Raw genomic sequence first — 16514 nt, 5'->3', positions numbered from 1 at the left:
CCACATGGACGAAACTTCGTCCAGAGAACGGTATGACAGTTATACCCTCATATAGCGCGTTATATTTGGTAATGGGGCATACTGCTATGGAAATGTATTGCTTGGGAAGGACATACCGAACTTGTGGAGGTGATTGGGCGAATGACAGCTGACATCTTACAAGATTTTACATTTACAAGATCATGTTTTGCTATATGCTCTCCATATTGGATATGACATATTCGTGTTAATGCACGTCCTCATCTCGCTGGAATATTCATTCATTAGCTTGATGAGGTTCAATTTGAAAGATTTTATGGGCCATCATACAGCCCAGATTTAAATCCGATCGAAAATATGTGGCACATCTAAAATGTCGCATTTGGAAAAGAAATCCTGTTTCTATGACACTAAATGAGCTAAGAATTGCAGCACACGAAGAGTGGAATGCAATTCCTCAAGCATACATTCACGATTTAATTCAGAGCATTCCATGACGGTTACAAGCAGTAGTCAACGCTCGATGACAGAATACTCGCTATTAATTTTATTGTTTTTTAAACAAAACATTAAAATACATCGTCATAAGTAATACTTAATTTAAAACTATCTTTTGTTCATATTCCAAAAATGTCAATTTTTAATTTTTTTTAATTATTTTTTATTATATATTTTATTGATTATAATTAATCTGAAAGGTTTCTGAAGAGTGTAAAAACAAATATGTACACAAAATTATACTTATTAGAACAGTTAGAATTAAAATTTCTCAAAATATGAAGGTGACATCATACGACGTAACGTTACTATGTTATTGCAGTTTTTGAAAGTATTAGAGAAAGATAAAAAATACTTCGGCAGAGTTTGTAAAACAGGATGACGATGTTTATGATTAAGCACCTTACGAAATATTGGTGGGTAGATTGTTAAAACCTGTGCATTGGAGCAGAACAAAAAGATCTCATATTAGACGATAACACTACGATAAAGCACTGCTGTGACTACAAATACCTAGGTATCACTATTTCACAAGATGGAACATTAGACAAAGCCATAAGAGAGAGAAATATGTCAGGGAGAAAAGCCATCACAATGTTAAACACCATTTTATGGGACCAATCCATCAGGAAAGAAAATAAAAAGAGGATATATGAGACTATAGTAAAAAGTATCACTTTATACAGCTGTGAGGTATGGCCAATGAAAGAAAGAACACTGTCAACGCTGAAAGCGACGGAAATGGATTTTTTGAGAAAAGCCGCAGGAAGATCTAGAAAAGAAAGGATTACCAACGAACGCATTAGAGAAATAATGGGAATCAAACGAACAATCACAGATGACCTAACAACAAAACAACTTATCTGGTTCGGACACAGACAAAGAATGGACGAACAACGAATGCCAAAAGAAATACTAAAGTGGCAATCAGAAGGAAAGAGAAAACGAGGTAGACCGAGAAAAAGTTGGAGCGAAGGAATAAATAAAGAACTGAGAGAGAGGGCCATAGAAGAAGATTTATGGAACAACCGGTCTAAGTGGCGATTGGAAGTCGGAAAACGGCGGAGAACGTTATAAACCGATAAGTAGTAGTAGTAGTAGTAGATTGTTAAATGAATTATTTGAGGTTATTTGAACATTTTAGATGAAAGAATTTCAGATACAGAAGATCTTGAATGGGGAAGGTAAGAACAAAATAAAGAACACGAAAGGAATGATAAACTACTACTTTACTAAAAGGTATTAATCAATCATAATATATCTGTGGGAACACGTTGGCACATCAATATAGACAAAATAATATATGAAAATAAAACAAAACATTGCAATCGCGGATGCAATCGTTGCATCTGCAATAAATTGTAGTAGAAGGTACATGAGCGATTAATTACAGGGACCCGATCCGTCAATCATTCGAGCTGTGGGTGTACAGAAGAATTCTGAAAATATCATGGAGAGAACACGTCACAAACAAAGAGGTTCTGGGAAGGATGAACAAAGAAATGGAAATTTTAAATACAATAAAAAGAAGAAAATTAGAATATCTCGGACATATTATACGTGGAGAGAAATACACCTTGATCCAACTGATTATGCAGGGAAAGATCCAAGGAAAGAGAAGCATAGGGAGGCGTAGAATGTCATGGCTGCGCAACCTGAGAGACTGGTACGGATCACGGATGTACATCAAATGAACTTTTCAGAGCAGCCGTCTCAAAAGTCCGAATAGTTATGATGATTGCCGACCACCGCCGCGGAGATGGCACTTGAAGAAGAAGAAGAAGAAGAAGATCCGTCAACTGCGCATGTGGGAGACGACTGCGTTCGAAATATTTCGAACCATCAAATGAAAATGTTAAACGGTATCTTGCCTTGTCGAATATTATACTTTGATCTTTAATATTGTGTTTGCACAGGTATAAAATCAGGGCAAAGAAAATTGTTTTTAATAGTTTCCTATTTACGTAATTAGTAAAAATGTCAGTGAACTGTTTTTATTGTGGTAAAACTTTATGAAATCATCAATGTTACATTTTAAAATCAGTGAGTGCGAAAGGTTTTATATACAGAAGAGTTCCAGATCTAACAAGATACTAGTAAAAGGGGAACCTGTTTATCGGCAGGATATGATTAAACATAAATCAGTCACAAAAAAGAATGGAAATATGGACCAGTATTATCCTGGTATAATACCAAAGTATAGTTTACAAGTAAAACAAGAAAAAGCAGTTGATGTTAGAAAAACATTATGTTTTTTTAACATCAACATTCCCTTGAACTGGAAGAGTATTGAATAATTAAGCTACTTTAAACACGTCTTAGAACGAGACAACTTTGGAAAACATCCTCCTGAAGACAACGATTTATGCCAACCTAACTTATACAAAATTAAGTTGGATAGTCAAATATTCAAATTTTAGTTCAAAGTTTAGTTAAATAGTCAAATAAATAATTTGTTTACTTTAACAACGATAAATCAATTTAAGTTTATAATAAATTATTATAATACTTATCTTCACTCATAAACGTATATTACGTTAAATATTTTAAATTATCTGGTGCAAAATTAACAATCTCCATACATAAACGTATATTACGTTAAATATTTTAAATTATCTGGTGCAAAATTAACAATCTCCATATCGATACCCTAATGCTGATAGGTCGTAACTCAATTTTAGAAAATTTTACAAGAGGCACAAAAAACTGTATAGCATAATTATAAAAGATTGCTTGTGTAATGTTTTCTTAAATAAATAATTATGTAATGGCTACTAAGTGAGTTTATTGTAAAAATATAAATTTGTTTAATTTTGATCAGGGTACTAAGGGATGAAGCACAATGAAGAGAAAGAACAAAGCGGGTTCCGTGCAGGAAGATCGTGCACCGATAACGTATTTTGTCTTAAACAAATAATAGAAAAAAGATCGGCTAAGACTCTAGAAACTCATATTACTTTTGTAGACTTGCAAAAAGCATATGACAACATCCCCTTAACAAAACCGTGGACAACGTTGAAAAGATCTAACATCAACCACACATTGATAAATGCTGTACAAGAACTATATAGAGACTCTAAGGCACAGATAAAAACAGGAAAATATCTAACGGAAGAATTCCTGGTTACAAAAGGCTTGCGACAGGGATGCTGTATCTCACCAACCTTATTCAAGATATATGTTGCAGCGGCATTGGAAAGATGGAAAAGAAAGGTACATAGGATGGGTATAGAGCTTAGCAATGAATGTATATATACACTCCAGTTTGCTGATGACCAGGTAGTGCTAGCGACCGACAGGGAAGACATGCAGTACATGCTAAGAAAACTGATAGAAGAATATAACGACTGGGGAATGAATGTCAATACAACAAAAACCAAATATCTTTGTATTGGAAACGAGTCAGATAACATAGACCTCGAAAACGGACAACATATTTCCTGCTGTCAGAGCTATGACTACTTGGGTGTTGCCTTTGACAATACAGGAACTGATACACGGGAAATAGAAAAACGAATCACTCAAGCAAAGAAAGTCTTAGGATGTCTCAATAGTATACTGTGGAGTAAAGAGATAACGAAAGGAAGGAAATTTAATATATATGAGACCATGATTAAAACTACTCTTCTTTATGGAGCTGAAACATGGAGAATTAGTGAAAAGAACAAAAAGCGAATAGAAGCAGTAGAGATGGATGCAATGAGAAGATCTTTAGGTATTTCCAGACGAGACCGAATCAGAAATGATGTAATAAAACAACGTATGGGAATAGAAGGAAATATAACTCAAGATATAGAGAAGAAACAATTAAGGTGGTATGGGCATGTTCAACGGATGCCAGCATCAAGACTCCCCAAAAAAGTAATAGAATGGCAACCGATAGGTCGACGGAAAAGAGGAAGACCCAGATTAGAATGGCAACACGGCGTAAACAAGTCCATGAGCGAAAGAAATTTAACAACAATCGACTGCGAAGATAGGAAGAGATGGTGTTTAGGTATCGGACAACGTCGAAAGACGTTCTAAACCGATGTATATATATACTAAGGGATACGACATATTGTAACCAACGTCATGGCGGCTTACGAGTATATCGAACTCTTAGAAAATGTAGTAAGTTATTATAACTCAAGGTGTTCTCATAAAAGTGTGGTTTACGTCATTTTAAATCATAATCCTTATTTTTTTATTTTTATTAATTTCAAATAAAAACAGATACAAATGTGTGTTTACTTTAAATAAAATGTAGCAAACTAAGCGAATACCATTTAAACAACGTTACAGTTAACATTTTTAGGAATAATTAAAATAAAATAACTAAATAATAAGTTTAAATCTTGGCTTTCTTTTTTTGATTTTTGTTATTGTCTTTGGTGATTAAGTCTTCGTGAGGCAGCGTATCATAGAAGTAGTGCACATCTGCAGGTAATACAGACTTTAGATCTTGAAGGTCCTTCCATTTTTTTGTGGTTATTTTTAATCTATTCGAATAAAGTTGATCGTAAACCAAATCGTGATTGACGGTGTTCTTTCTCTGAGGAAGGAGTTCATATTTTTGATCATGGGCCACTTTGTATAATATATCCCCATTTGGTAGGTATTTTAAGCCTCAAGATCTGTTACCTTCAAATCTCCTTTTGATTTACCTGGACGAATTGAGCTGTAGCGAAAGTTTTTAGAGTCATTGTAGTTTAGAAAAAAGTGTGGGTGAGATAGGATACTTCCAAAGGTGCAGGATTCTTCCTGGCTTCTGATATTACCGAAATATAGTCTGAGGGTAGGAATATTTGCCGATTTTTTAGTCTTCGTTCAATTAGACTGTGCGTAGAGTCACACTCCATCTGAGTGTGGCCTCTTTCTAGAAATTCTAGATAAACCATTCGCAAGGACGACATTCCTATTCTGATAACCACAGCCGTCCGAGAATATTATAACATTTTTCTTTTCAAAGGTCAAATATTGTTCTAGATGTTTTATTAAACACGTAGTGAATACAGATGAATCAAGGTCTGCCTCAGTCTCATTCCAAACGAAATTCATGCTGCGATGGTTTTACAAGTTATATACTGTAAAGTTATGTACTTGTAGCTTTGTTTTATAGTACAAAGAACTAGCCTGTAACACTGGACACAATTTGACTGCCTGCACATCAACGACAAAACAGTAAATTTCTTTATCGATGGCTCTGGTTTTATCGGTTCTTTTTCGACGCGTGCTAGGTCTTTTGCTCTAATGTGGGATGCGTATTGTTCATCTGTAACCTGTTTCATCTTGTAAGATGAACATATATCCTTGGTCCTTGCATGGTTTAAACAAGGCTAAATTCATTTCGTCAAATTCTGTAGAGAATTTACAATTTGATAATGGTACCTCCCTGTCTTTACATTGTTCTTTATAAAGATTATATACTTCAGTTTTCGATTTAAAATTATGTTCCAGGTATAACTTTCCAGTAGACTTGCGGCAATAGTGGCTCTCTATTTTAGGCAGGCTGTTCAGAAACTCTCGTAAATGCTGTACTCGCAAAATGTCCTGTTTTGCTTTTGGTGTAGACTCTCTTTTTTCTTTGATCCTTGTTTGCATCATGTCACAACTTTCTAGAAATCCATCTTTTTGTGCCGCGCTTACCCAGTTCTGTACAATCTTTTCTCCTACTCCTAGTGTGTTAAGAAACATCAATTTGCAGACTTGTAATTTATCGCCTTTTACTGTCAGAAAGTATTCGTAGGTACCACTTCGCCTGGAAGGTCCATTTACATAACATCTTTTTTTCTCCTTGTATGTAACCATATGAGCGAAGAAAATCCTTTTTTGTTCCCAGGACATTTCCCAAAATTTTAAAAATATTTCTTAAGTTTTCTGATATTGTTTGGCAAAAGCGAGTCGGCGCGGTAGCGCAAAACTTCGAGACACAGGCTGGCTTCATTTTACGTTCAGGGCGTAGAATATCATGTTTCACAATGTTTTGTAGCCTTCTATAACCAGTATATTCCCTTCCTAACATTTTTGACTGTTTTGTCTTATTTTTATCCCAAAACGTCAAACGAATTACTACCAACACGCTTTGCCATTTAAGCTACACTGTGGGATAAGATGAGTTGGAAGTAAACAAACAACGCGAGCGGGTTAGGACTTGTTAGAAATCGCGGGAATGGCCACCTTACTATTTTATTTAGGTTACGAAAATTTAACAGCATATAGGGATGCACGGTTGTTTGCCTTTGACACAAAAATATGAATTTTCAGTTTTTTGTGGGTTACGATCTGTCAGCATTAGGCTATCGATATGCTACTACAACAAAATAAACAATCTTCGATTATTCATGTCAAAGTCGTCAATATCCACTAGATTAATGTGATTTTCTTTCTTATTACTGAGAGTACAAGTTATTTATTCTCTATATTTTAGTTATGAATGTAAAAACTATGTACCTGTAGAAATAAATATTTTAAAATTAATGATTTTTATGCCTAAATCGTTTTTATATTATAAATTTGCTCAGATTATTTTAGATGGGAGATTGTCACTTTTGATGTCATTGTCATTTCAAATAATGCACATGCGTAGTTGACGGATCGGGTCCCTGTAATTATTAATCGCTCCTGAAGGTACCACTATATACCGACATTGCTTTTTAGACTCCATTAAGCCATGTTATTTACGGTCTTCCTCGTTTTTTTCGCTTAAGTGGCTACCAATCCAATATTATCTTCGGTAGGCAATGGTCTGTCATTCTGTATACATGTCTGTACCAAATAAACTGTTATTGCTGTATTTCTTCGAGTGGTTAGTGAATAGGTTAGTGGTTGTTCTGTCTTTCATTTGTTAAGTGCATCATTCTGGATATGCCTGCTGATCTGCGCCAAGAATCCATTTCCAGAACATGGAGTTTTTGTGGCTACCAATCCAATATTATCTTCGGTAGGCAATGGTCTGTCATTCTGTGTACATGTCTGTACCAAATAAGCTGTTATTGCTGTATTTCTTCGAGTGGTTAGTGAATAGGTTAGTGGTTGTTCTGTCTTTCATTTGTTAAGTGCATCATTCTGAATATACCTGCTGATCTGCGCCAAAAATCCATTTCCAGAACAAGGACTTTTTATTCCGTTCTCTTGGTGAATTGACAGGTTTCGCAATCATAAAGTACAGCGCTTTTAGCTAAAATGCTGTTATATAGCTGTATCTTTTTAGAGATAGTTTTTGACTAGACAAGTGAGTTCAGTTTTATGATTTTTTATATACTTTTATGATTCGTTCTTCGATTTCTGTTTCAGTTCGTCCGTCTCTTTCCATCTTTGCTCCCAAATAGATATATTCGGAACAGGACCAAATTACATTTCCATCTTGTAAGTTTAGTTTATCATTTTCAGTTCCTCCTATGAACAAGTATTTCGTTTTTCTTCAGTTAACATTTCCCCATCGCTCATATTCCTGTATTAATCGCTTTGTCATAAACTTGAGATCTTCCTGGTCTTATGCGGTGACTACTTGATCGTCCGCGAAATGAAGCGTATATAGAGTTGTTTCGTTGTTTAATGTATATCCATTCCAGAACATGATCTCCTCCATTTCTTCAGTGCCTCACTCAGGTAGATTTTGAAGAGTATTGGAGGTATAGACTGCATCCTTGCCTCAGTCCTTTATTTACACTAAAATTCTTGGAGAACTGGTTGTTAATCTTTATTTTAGATCGAAGATCATTGTAGAATCGTTTTATTGCTTTCACAAGTGTAGTATTAATAGATGAGCTTTCGAGTACTTCCAATAGTCTACATAGGAGTATTGTATCATAAGCTTTCGTCAATAAAAGGTTATAAAAAGTTATAAGGTTATAAAACAAACTAGCAATAACTACAATACTTACCAGCTGAACAGCACTTAGTGCACTAATTAGAGAAATATCCCCTTTTACTAATTTACTTAAACTATCATTAAGCTCCTTAAGTTGATCCATAGTGTCATTTTTTGTTTCTTCGTATTCCTCTTTATCCAGTTCATTTCTACAAATTTAAAATGGGTTATATACCAGGATAATTAAAACATAGACAAAGAAGTAACAGTAGAAAACAATAAAAAGTTTACATGAGACAAACAAATAGATTTTTTAAAACTGAATTTTGGAACATAAAAATACTGAGGTAATATTATTGTCCATTCTATGAAAGATAGAAAAATTAAAATACTTAAACTAAACAAAGGATTTATCAAATATTGTACAGCATACACAATGTGCGAAATGACTTTCAGAGGTTTATTTGGAGGGGATTTATATGAAGTAACTAGTTAATATTATATCTTCTTCTTTCTGTGCCATGCTGATTATGGTGGGTTGGCTATCAAATTAGCTATACCAATTTTGTTGATGGCAGCTCGGAAAAGGGATACAGAGGAACCATTCAGTTTTTCATGCCATGACGTTCTTCTTCGCCCCGGTCCTCTTATTCCGTCTATCTCATCTTGTATTATTAAATATATTATACTATGAACTATATTATACCTATCTGGGTAACATGTAATGGCCAATAATGGAAAATAACATGGCCAAAATAGTCCAGTTTGCGATTATTTTTAACTATTCTGACCCACCCCTTAAACTTCTCACCAAACCCTGAAAATCGAAACGAATACTTCGATAATGTGAGTAAAAATATAACATCAACTATTTTGCCGCAACTAGATCCTATTTCCTATCTTCCCAATTCGAAAAAGGTCTCGAATTCATTCTTGACAAGACAGATTGATAAATCTGAACTGATCCAAACAATCAATAGTATCATGCAATAGTATCGTGAAAAATCGAATGCCTGCTACTATAGACCTATTGCCTTACTACCGGTACTATCCAAAATTGTTGAGAAACTTATAAAAGTCCGACTTATGTCTCTTCTCGTTGAAAACGACATTTTATCACAAAATCAGTTTGGCTTTTTATCTAAAAAAAAAGGACCAGTGATGTTAAGTTTTCTGTGCAACATAAGGTTTACCACTAATTCTGTTACTATTTTTTGTGACTATGCCAAAGCTTTTGATTGTGTAAATCACATCATTTTGATAAAAAAACTAAATTTCTACAGAATTCGAGGTATTTCTTTAAATTGGTTCCAATCTTACTTGGGGAATAGGAAACAACTGGTTAGAGCAAACTCGTATATTGACTCTAGTCACAAAAGCATTGTATGTGGAGTACCACAAGGTTCAGTACTGGATCCTCTACTTTTCCATTTCGTTATAAATGGCACCACTAATGTAAAAATCGATTAAAAATTTTTTCTGTTTGCTGATGATACCAGTATCACCTGGAGCAACTCCTTATGCAACTATAATTTCTGATCTACTTAAAATAAAAACCTGGTCCGACTCTAATTTACTCTCTTTTAACGTGGATAAGACAGTAGTATTATCCTATAAAGGAGCTCTTTAACCCTTGCTTCTTAATAACAGCGAGATTAGTACCGTTAATTCTGTAAAATTTCTCGGTTTTTTTATAAACGGAAACCTTAATTGTCCCTTGATTTGTTATGTAAGAAACTAGCCTCAGCCTGCTATGTAATAAGATCTGTTTCAAAGGAAAGCAATTTAGCATCTTACAAAATAACATACTTTTTTTTGTTCCAGTCTCATCTTCGATATGGTCTTCCTTTTTGGGGTTCTAGTACAGCTGCCCAATCTTATTTTTAAATTGCAAAAAAGAGCAATACAGCATCTGTTTGGCCTCGGAAGATCAACACATTGCAGAAGCTACTTCAAAAATCATGTGATTTTAACGCTTCCCTCTTTATATATTTTAGAAACTGTTTGCAGAATTCGTAAACACCTACATGTTTTACCAGCAAGACCAAATCATGACTACTCCACCAGAAATTCAACCTTTGATGTTTATTTACCGATCCCGTCCACTGAGTTAGTAAAGAAATCTATATTGTATTCTGCAAAAAAAACTATACAACCATCTCGCTTTACAACTAAAATCTGCAACATCTTTCACCAAGTTCCGTAAGATGACAAAAGCATAAATATCTATCTGAAAGACCAAATTATTCAGTAGAAGAGTTCCTTAATGAATAACTAAGAAATTAGAGTACCTTTATGTACAAGTAACTAAAGTATTTTTATCTATAATTGGGTATCATATTCAACCACTTCAACTTAATAGTTAAGCTTTTATTATGCAATTTGCAATTTATTTAAATTTTGCAATATATTGTTCATTTTATCTTTTATTTTGTGATATTTACGATTAATTTTCAGTAAATTTTAATTGTTACTGTTATTGTTGCGTTCTGCACATACGATGACCTAAATTTAACAATTGGGGTCATCAGAAAGGGAAGGGAAGATATTCTGTTCAATCCAGAACTCGCTGGTTTTCCCCTTTCGCATTAGGTATGTATATTTCTATAAAAAATGAAAGCCAGAGGACTATATAAAACTCTATTTTAAAAAGAAGTGCAATTAAACATAAATATACATAACCAAACATACAATTATAACTAAACAAGAGTTTATACAAACTTAAATATTAGTTACTATGAAACGACACCAAAAGATAACCATTTAAGGGATCGAACACTGATGGCTCAAACAAAGCGACAACTACGACGTATTTAACAACTAAAAGACAAACCTGCCATATCCGCAAACATACTATACATAAAAAGATAAAAGACAAATAAATAATATTACAAAAAAAAAACAACCTAATTACGGATACATATGTCAACGTTGTAAAAAACAAATTAATAATGCATTGCATACAATAATTAATACAATTATTAATACAAAACACACATGAAATAAATCGGTGTTAACAAAATACAAATGTACAATACAGTAAATAAACCGAAACAAATGCAAAATGTTCAATTAACAATAGTTCAAAGCAAATATGAAGTAAATACCAAGTAAACGTACTTGATATATGCAGCAACATAGATAAATGGTGTATTGGACCTTACCCAATGATATGATAGCACCACCGCTATCGCATACTACGTCTTCAGCGACATACACAGGAACCACAAAGTTGATAATGGACATTCCACCCCAACTGCATTTAACGTCTGTCCTGGTCACAGGACCGATGCGAAGTGTCAGGTACTCTTAACCCAAAACGCATACACATATGTGTTCGTTTGAAGATAAAATTCGACTCTGATTTTGTAGATGATGGAATCCCTTATCTCACACACACACGTGTTATTTCGCAGATGGCTCGTTCTTGTAAATTAGTTCTTAAAACCGCTGTGCCCTTGTACACGTTTAAATATACTACGGGGAGAATCAAAACTAACAAAAAGTCTATTAATATTATATAAATGTGTATATATCGTTGCGAAACTGCAACAGTTATTTTTTGGCTTTTTGTGAGTTGAAAATTGTAAAATTGAAATAAAGCATATTTCTAATTCTAATTCTAACTAGATTCAGAAAAATTGAACATTATATTGTTCATCCATTTTTGGCGCTTATAGACTTCACTCATATCAAACATGAAAGCATTAAATTTCAAAACCGAATTTAACAATTGATGAGGTTGACTGCTATTAAGCTATTCAAGTTTATTTAAAAAAATTATCATGAAGTTCACTAAGTTCTTTACAAAGCAATGGAACTTGTTTAACCCTCAGAGTAGTCTTTACAAAAAATGTCATTGAACCTTTAACCCTCTAACCTTTTTTTAATGGTTGAAAATATCTGAGTTCTCTTCTTCTTGTGCCCTGCTCGATTATCGTGCGTTGACTATTAAATTGTCTATACTAAGTTTGCTGACGGCAGCTCGCTGATAATTTCTAATTAGGGAAATATGAGTGTTAGAATTTATTTCATGTTCATCTTTTTAATATTTATTATAGTTTGACCTTCAGATGAGAAAGGAAGTAGACCGTCTCTAGATTTTCATAACGGTTTAGGAGTAGAAAATTAGAAGGGGTCTTATTTGAATAGAATAACTAAAGAAATGATTTTTATTGTTGAAATAAAAATAAAAACGTAACAAAATATAAAAATAAGAAGGTAAAACTATGATGGAAGTCAAAGAAGCAGTATGTTGTTATACATAACTTGAGATTAACCCTTTGTGCAATACAGCAGAGCACGGATGACCATAACCATCCGTGTTATGGTTATGGTCATCTGTGACCTGAGTATCAGACTTCTTACAATATTTACACCTTCTCTTACCGGTTTTGTCATGCATATCTGAATCATGATCTATACCGTCATATCGCACATCATCTGGTGGATGAAACGAGTTTGTTCCAGTCCTAGACATATTCGGTTGTGCTGTCCGATTTGAGGGTCGTCCTACTGCACGGATTGGTGAGTATTTGCAGAGACCAGTAGCTATTGGCTCGCGAAACAGTGGTAATTTGATCTTTTCAGAAGGTTTTGGATAAATTCTATGATTAAGAAGATAGGCATTGGTCAGTGCTATGTCAATCAAGTGATAAACTTACATTAGACCGTCCATAAGATCAACACCACCCATATGACTGTTACACTAACCATATGACACATATGAATTCTTTGACGTTCTGTGGACAGTCTAATCTAATAAATTGTTTTTTTTTTGGTTGTTGTTAATCAAGTGTTCGTTTGAATGGCTGCTGTCCTACGTAAGTGGAAGCTAGACATACATTTTTTGTATCTTTCCAAAGTACAGTACTTACTTCAATACCATATGCCATCGCTATATATTCCACAGTATATCGCCTGTCTTCTTTGGTCAGCTGTCTAATAATTCCCAAGAAATAAATAACCCAAATGCGAAGATAAACTAGCAGTGGCAATGAAGTGAAAAAAATTATCGAAGTAGATAAAGTAGTTTTTGAAGTCAGGGATAGTATGAGAAAATTGAATAACTATATTTGACGATGCACCAAAATCAGGATTTCCTGGAAGGATGGCGTTATTTCCAACGTCATTGTAAATTTCAAAATCTATAGGAGTATCCGTAAAAATCGCATAGGACAACTAATTTGATTCCCCATGTATGGGGTTTATTAGACATGTATTGGCGTAAATGGTGTTGCATTTTTGTTGAACACATTTGTTCATCTACGCAAAGATGTGGTGTCTTTGGTATAGAATCAAAACATTCATTTACATTATGTGAAATTATCCTGATACGAAACAAAGGATCATATCCTGGTTTGCCTTTTTTGAACATTGTTGTGGGTCAGCAAAGCATAAATACTTTGTTATATTCTCGAATTGCCTACAGGTCATTGTATTGCGAATCTGTTCAAATGAGTGTGTGCTCCAATAGCTTACTAAACATGGATACCTGTACAAAGACATATAACAGTATACCAATATAATGTCAAATTTGTACTTCAATCAGAGAAAATGTGATGTTGATATTCTCTTGAAGGGCAGCTCTGTTTCTTTAACAATCAACTGGAAAATGTCTTTCGTAAAAAAATAAGTAAAATATTTTTGTCAAAAAACTATTTCATTTACATACAGTTGAATTCCTTTTTGTCCATGCAACCTGCAGCTCTAAATCCACTAGCAATTGAATTCAAAAGAGGACCATCATGTTCTACCTCTGGTAATGGTAAATGAAATTTCTGCAGTAGTCTCAGCAGAGTATGATGTTAATATCATAGCTGTACCAGTCATAATAGGAGATCATGATGATGATTTATATCCTCAATATTATGCTTGTGCAGTACTGTGAAACCTCAATTTAATAAAATTACAGTATACTTACCAAATGCATTTTTATGTTAATTGAATTCAACACTAAGATAATGTACTTTTAAAACTGCACAGTAAGCTGATAAACTATTCTGTATTACTAAACACAAACAATACTAAATTGATGTACTGCAGAATGCTCCTGATAAACTAAATTTTATATAAAATGTTTAGTTTACTACAAATCATGCATTAATGCTCCTAACTGCTGACACAAAATCTTTAAACAACTTCAAAGAATTTTAAAGAAAATAAACTAAGCATTTCAAATAAGTGCAAAGTGGTTTGTTTTTGAAACATAATATATATTTACCAATAAATTCTATTATTCTATGTGTTGTATATTTTATATGTGTGAGATGCAAAAATAACAAACACTGATACACAGATTAGGGTATTATGACTGGAGTTTAAAACCACATTTAAAAAATTAATTTTTCTATTTTACTATTTTGTATAACACTATCACAAAAAAAAGCTCATTATTGCGTCCACTGCAGTGCATCCCTTGAGCTCATTATAGTTGGCCTTGCCAATTCGTATTTGTGTACCAAACTATTAGTTTAGTACACTTTAATGTAAAACTGTTAGTTTTAATTAGTGTTTTTAGTAAACTTTTGTTTGTAATAATTTAGTTTGTCAAAATATTTTTTATAAATGTTGTGCTGTGAGTACACAAAACACAATAAAGAATAGCTTTTATATGGATTTATAATGGTAATGTTTCATTTGCCAGATAATTAAAAAATTGTGTGTAAAAGTAGTTTTAATGAGAGATTGTTAACAATATTAATAACTAATATAGACACATATAGAAGCATACTTAAATGCAATTTTTTGGTATATGCTGGTTCAAAAAAGGGAATAGGAACAATTTACTTTTTTACTTCTGTTCCTGTGGCACCAGGGAGCACTTATGTGATCAGATCTTTACCACCACATCATCCCTCCTCAACAAATGACTACTGCTTCTGAAATACGAAAGAGTGGGGCTGGGAATGCTTAACCTTAAATTTTTGCATTTAAAATTAGAAATCTACTCCTACTCATGCACCATTTTTTTTTGTAGAAAATAAAATAATATTTTAACTTTTATTACTTTTTAGAACTATAAACAATACTGTGATTCAAAATTTTTAATACAAATGTGTAGAAATCTACAAATAATATAATAAACTTTATGCAGTTACCATCTACAGGAGTATTTTGAAGTATACTAACCCTGACCCTTTGTCCCATTTGAAATGTGCTTCTATATGCATCCATATTCCTTGATATTAATATAACATAACAGCAAAGTATTTTTAATTGGACATTTGTAAATTTACAGATCTTATAGTCTAGGACCAGTGGAGGAGAAAGGAAATAACAGCAAGGAAAAGTTATTAAAGAGAAACTATTCTTGAGAACTGGACCTTCCTATTGAATCAGTAACAGCATAACTGTACTAGAAGTGGCACCAGAAATAAAACATAAAAAATTTGGGAAATTTTACAAGTAATCAAATATCAAAATCTTTCAAGGAAACCAGAACCAAAAAGTATAATTTTTAACTCATACACCTGAATACAACCTCTTTCGTACAGTAAAAGAAATAAAGGAAACTACAGAAGAAGAAAAATCGGAAAGTGCTGTGATAATATGGAAGAAAAGATTCATAAACAAAAACCAGACATTTTATGGATACATTAGACCTTTAAGTTAGCACTTAGGTTTCAGTATTCTGTGACGTACACCTGCAAAAATAATTGAATTCCACCATTCCTTCTTTTTAACTTAACAATACAGGAAGGATTAGAACAAAAAGGTTTTAAAGCCACTTTTTTTACCTACATATCTCTATAATCAAATTTTTAATTCTGTATTCATTTCGAATTTAATCAAATAACTTATGAAAATTGCTGCTGCAGTAACAATATGTCATGCAGGTGAATGTAATCAATACATTGTTAATAAATCCATTGCAGGCAATATAAAGATATAATTAGACAATATTTTATAAGAACAAGTAATCCTTTTAGATCGCTCAGTTTAAAACTATTTCCGTATTCAGGTTTAAATAGATCTGTGATACATCAAATAATTCATTTTGAAAGTCAAGTATATCTTTCTTATCTTCTAATAGTAATTTGAAAGAAACTTGCTTGCAATTCTCCAAATCCTGCAGCTGTTCCACTAATCTGTCCAACTGATTCTCCAAATTTTGCTTTAGTTTTTCAGTTTCCGCTTTTCCGTGAGAAGCCATAATAATTAAAGATATAAACCTAAATTCTTGACATTTTTTAATTTTGAGGTTAGTGGACCGGGGTTTGTTTATTTTGACATATTTGACAGT

The 16514-nt window shown here is 33.2% G+C and overlaps 1 protein-coding gene across 1 annotated transcript in view; it reads right to left on the bottom strand.

Moving 5' to 3' along the window:
- LOC140431234 (protein LZIC-like) overlaps nucleotides 1-16514 on the bottom strand; it is a 29542-nt gene extending 13028 nt beyond the window's left edge. The window contains exons 1-2 of the mRNA XM_072519171.1: nucleotides 16324-16514; nucleotides 8343-8478 (exon numbers count right to left, since the gene is read on the bottom strand). Coding sequence (XP_072375272.1) covers nucleotides 8343-8478; nucleotides 16324-16424 — 237 coding nt within the window. The 5' untranslated portion in view covers nucleotides 16425-16514. The remainder of the gene's footprint in view (nucleotides 1-8342; nucleotides 8479-16323) is intronic.

Source organism: Diabrotica undecimpunctata, chromosome 1 (genome assembly GCF_040954645.1).
Source record: "Diabrotica undecimpunctata isolate CICGRU chromosome 1, icDiaUnde3, whole genome shotgun sequence".
NCBI lineage: Eukaryota > Metazoa > Arthropoda > Insecta > Coleoptera > Chrysomelidae > Diabrotica > Diabrotica undecimpunctata.
Note: the sequence above shows the minus strand (reverse complement) of the source record. Positions and strands in the feature narration are given on the sequence as shown.